The 4,752-nt window shown below is 54.4% G+C and overlaps 1 protein-coding gene across 1 annotated transcript in view; it reads right to left on the minus strand.

Moving 5' to 3' along the window:
* Nucleotides 1-2,543: 2,543 nt before the first annotated feature.
* Nucleotides 2,544-4,752, minus strand: part of NR2F6 (nuclear receptor subfamily 2, group F, member 6) — a 20,970-nt gene continuing 18,761 nt past the window's right edge. Inside the window, exon 5 of the mRNA XM_011991070.1 lies at nt 2,544-3,306. Coding sequence (XP_011846460.1) covers nt 3,032-3,306 — 275 coding nt within the window. The 3' untranslated portion in view covers nt 2,544-3,031. The remainder of the gene's footprint in view (nt 3,307-4,752) is intronic.

Genomic DNA, 4,752 nt, shown 5'->3' on the forward strand with positions numbered 1-4,752 from the left:
CTCCTGACCTCGTGATCTGCCCGTCTCGGCCTCCCAAAGTGCTGGGATTACAGGCTTGAGCCACCGCGCCCGGCCGAGACAGGGTTTCACCATGTTGGCCAGGCTGGTGCCGAACTCCTGACCTTAAGTGATCTGCCCACCACCTCCTCCTCCCAAAGTGCCGGGGTTACAGGCATGAGCCACCACACCCAGCTGGATTCCTCCATTCTGTGTCTCCCTGGGCACTTCAGGACAGCAGCTGACCCCAGGCACTGTGTGGGCACGTCCATATGCATGGCCTAGGGGGAGGACCTTCCAGTGTCCGACCCATCCCAGGCCCTGGCTGTGACGGGTGGGGCACAGGTGGAGCCAGTCTCCCCATGGGGGCCATGTAACAGCAGACCAGAAGCTGTCCTCTGAGTGTTAGTCTCCCAAGGGAGCCACAGGGGACAGAAGCAACCAGGAAGACCAATTACATGCAGGGAAGACAGTGTCAACCACTCAGCCACCACGATTGTCCTCAAGAAGGCCCTAATCTGGGGAAGATAGCCCTGAGTCCAGTAACAGAAGGCTGCACAGCAGAGTCTTAATAGCCAGGGAGGCTCAAGATCTCGTCTTGCAGGAAGGGCCATGTGGGTAGGGTTTTGTAGGAAAAGTAGGAGTTCGGCAGTCAGGCCTTGGACAGACATCCAGATCTCTGGCCTGGGGCCAAACAGCAGGACACCATGGTCTCACTCAACCCTCAGATGTCCCATGCATTAGATAAATGGGACCTTGCTGTCCAGTTTGATTGTAGACATGGACCCACTCACTCACGGGACACTGTGGGAAACCCTGGCCTAATGCAGAACCCAGTGCAGCCTTCAATGGGAACCTGGTGTCCTCTCCATCCCGCCCCTGCCTCAGTTCCCTTCTGGGAACCTGCCCGCGAGAGACCCTCACTGACTCCGCAGGAGGGGCCTAATCTCTCATCTTCCAAGGCTGTCTTCCAGATGGACATGGGGAGACTGGGGACCATTTTGGCAAACTGGGGCTGCATAAGGGCTGAGCACTGGCCCGGCAAGCAGCATGACAGATTTGACTTCTTCCCTTGCTGTTTTCACAAGGCTATCTTTTTTTTTTTTTTTTTTTGAGACAGAGTCTCCCTCTGTCGCCCAGACTGGAGTGTAGTGGTGCAACCTCAGCTGACTGCAACCTCCGCCTTCCAGGTTCCAGTGACTCTCGTGCCTCAGCCTCCCAAGTAGCTGGGATTACAGGCTCCTGCCACCACGCCTGGCTACAGAAGGGCATCTTTGGTGGAGGACTTGCCTCTTCTTGGCAGGACATCAGCGAGAGGTGCCACCCCCACCACCATTCGGGCCCTTTCTCTCTACCCCCCTACAGCTCTGGTGCCCAATTCCACAGGTGCCTTTCCCACCACAGAGCGGTGCCACAGACTCCCGAGGCTGGGACGGGAGAGTCCCTGGTACCCCTCATGATTCCGTATCACCCAGTGAAGCCCACATTTCAAAGTCTTGGCCTTCTAGGTCCCTGCCTCCCAAACGTCAATCTCTGAAACAGATTTTTAGTTCCATGTGAGGAAAAAAAAAATTGAAGTCAGATTGACTCAGGCACAAAAGGGGGACGACTGAGTTCATAGAACTTAAAACACCTAAGGGTTTCAGGTATGGCTTGATCCAGGGGCTCCAAAGGCATCTTGGGAAATTGATCTTCCATCCTTGGCTCTGCTTTAATTAGATTCTCCCAGTTCCAAATCCTGCTGTGGAATCTCACTGGCTAGTTTGGAATCTCAGGCGCTCCATAAACCAGTTGCTGTGGCCCACGGAATGGTGGTCTGATTGGCTGGCCTGAGATCATGTGACAGGACTGGCCCCCGAGGTTTCTCCCAAGGACATCAGAACCCAAACAAGATTAAGGGCCTGGTGTGGTGGCTCATGCCTATAATCACACCACTTTGGGAGGCCAAGGCAGGTGGACCACCTGTCAGGAGTTCGAGACCAGCCTGGCCAACATGGCAAAACCTCATCTCTAATTATAAAGTACAAAAATCAGCTGAACGTGGTGGTGCACACCTGTAATCCCAACTACTCAGAAGGCTGAGGCAGGAGAATTGCTTGAACCTGGGAGGCAGAGGTTACAGTGAGCCAAGACTGTACTACTGCACTCCAGCCCGGGTGAAAGAGCGAAACTCCATCGCAAAAAAAAAAAAAAAACAGATTAAGAGCCAACCGAATAAAATAATTAAGTGAGGCTAGGCGCGGTGGCTCATGCTTGTAATCCCTGCACTATTGGAGGCCAAGGGCAGGGGTGGTGGATCACCTGAGGTCAGAAGTTCGAGACCAACCTGGTCAACATGGTGAAACCCCATCTCTACCAAAAATACAGAAAAAAATTAACTGAGCATTGTGGTGGGTGCCTGTAGTTCCAGCTACTGGGGAGGCTGAGGCAGGAGAATCGCCTGAACCTGTGAGGCAGAGGTTGCAGTGAGCCGAGATCACGCCACTGCGCTCCAGCCTGGGTGACGAAGTACGACTCTGTCTCAAAAAAAAAAAGACCAGGGAGGCTGTGCAGGTAGGAAATGTCTTTATTATTGGCCTTGATTGAGTCATCATGTAGTGTCTGACATAGATTACGTGTCCAGAGGATCTGCCTGGCACACGCTAGCTACCCCTGCCCACTGGAGCGGCCCCTCCGGCCCAGACGCCAGGCCTTTGTCCATCATGCCAGGGAAGCCTACCCTACCATCCCACAAGTTCATGCTTGGGGTGCCGAGGGACAAGGCTGTCCCAGGATTGGACCCTCCATCCCTTACCTCCATCCTGGCCAGGGGTCCTGGGGAGGACGAGGCTGAGGCCTGGATGATCAGTCTCTTTTTGGTTTCATGATCATTTAAAAAACAGAAAAGACAAACATTTCACAGTCTTTAAAAAATAGAAGTCTGAGGAGAGAAGCCAGGGTCCTGGGCCCCGGGAGGCCCCTCGAGGCCTCAGCATTCCCTGTCCCTTGAGGTCTGTCTGCAGGCCTGGCCACAGCGCACGTGGCCCCGTCACGGTCACTGGCCCGAGCCATAGGGCCAGTTGAAGGTACTCCCCGACAGCAGCATGTCTCTGATCAGTGTCTCAATGGGCGTCTTCCCCACCAGGCGCATGAAGAACAGCTGGGAGATGAGGGAGGCAGGGACTGCGCGCAGGGCGGGCAGCCGCAGCAGCAGGCGCCCGAAGCGCTGGGGCTGGGACGGGTACTGCGCCCGCACATACTCGGTGAGGGCCACCTGCGCCTTCTCCTGCAGGCTCTCCACGTGGGCCGGGTCCGAGAGGCCACAGGCATCTAGGGGGACAAAGGTAAGTCAGGCAGGGTGGGAGACAGCCAGAGAACACAGGGCCCACAGGGGTGACCAGGGGCTACCACTTGCAACTGTGGGTAAGAACAGGGGGCTGGGCGTGATGGCTTACAGCCACAGTCCCAGCACTTTGGGAGGCCGAGGCAGGAGCATCATTTAAAGCCAGGATTTGAGACCAGCCTGGACAACACAGTGTGATCCCTTCTCTACAAAAACAAATTAGTTGGGGCCAGGCACGGTAGCTCACGCCTGTAATCCCAGCACTTTGGGAAGCCGAGGCTGGCAAATCACCTGAGGTCAGGAGTTCGAGACTAGCCTGGCTAACATGGTAAAACCCCATTTCTACTAAAAAAAAAAAAAAAAATTAGCTGGGGGGGGTGGTGCGTGCCTGTAATCCCAGCTACTATGGTGGCTGAGGCAGGAAAATCACTTGAAGCCTGGAGGCGGACGTTGCGGTGAGCCAAGATCGTGCCATTGCATTCCAGCCTGGGCAACAAGAATGAAACTCTGTCTCAAAACAAAAAAAAAAAAGGTTCCACAAAAGGGATTTGTCTAGGATCTCTGGGTAGGGTTTGAACCCTTAATTGGGGTTCTCTCTCCCCCAAGAGCCTCAAGTCGCCTTCCAGTTAGAGGCCAACATCCAGCGTCACGTCCTCGGCCAGGCTTGCCGGGGAACACCAGGGACCAAAAGTTTGTTTTGTTTTGTTTTGTTTTTTGTTTTTTTTTCTGAGACAGAGTCTCGCTCTTGCCCAGGCTGGAGTGCAGTGGCATGATCTCGGCTCACTGCAACCTCCGCCTCCCTAGTTCAAGTGATTCTCCTGCCTTAGCCTTCCGAGTAGCTGGGATTACAGACACCTGCCACCACACCCAACTAATTTTCGTATTTTTAGTAGAGACGGGGTTTCACCATGTTGGCCAGGCTGGTCTGGAACTCTTGACCTCCAATGATCCGCCCACCTCAGCCTCCAAAAGTGCTGGGATTACAGGTGTGAGCCACCCTGCCTGGCTGGGACCAAGAGTTTCTGTGGGTCTAATAATGGAGACAAGATCGCTAGAGGACGCCAGTCTTGGTAGGACAGCCTTCTGGAAGATCCAAGGGATGCCATGCTGGGGTCCACCTAAAGGGAGTGGTCTCAGCCTGGAAGCCCTGCAGGAGGCCATGAACGAACCCCAGACAAATGGATTCCTCCATTCTTTTTTTTGAGTCGGAGTCTTATTCTATCGCCCTGGCTGGAGTGCAGTGGTACCGTCTCGGGTACCATCTCGGCTCACAGCAACCTCTGCCTCCCAGGTTCAAGTGATTCTGCTGCTTCAGCCTCCTGAGTAGCTGAGATTACAGGCACCTGCCACTGCGCCCAGCTAATTTTTGTATTTTTAGTAGAGACAGGGTTTCTTTTTTTTGCCCAGGCTGGTCTCGATCTCCTGAGCTCAAG

Source organism: Mandrillus leucophaeus, unplaced genomic scaffold (genome assembly GCF_000951045.1).
Source record: "Mandrillus leucophaeus isolate KB7577 unplaced genomic scaffold, Mleu.le_1.0 Scaffold11, whole genome shotgun sequence".
NCBI classification, from domain to species: domain Eukaryota; kingdom Metazoa; phylum Chordata; class Mammalia; order Primates; family Cercopithecidae; genus Mandrillus; species Mandrillus leucophaeus.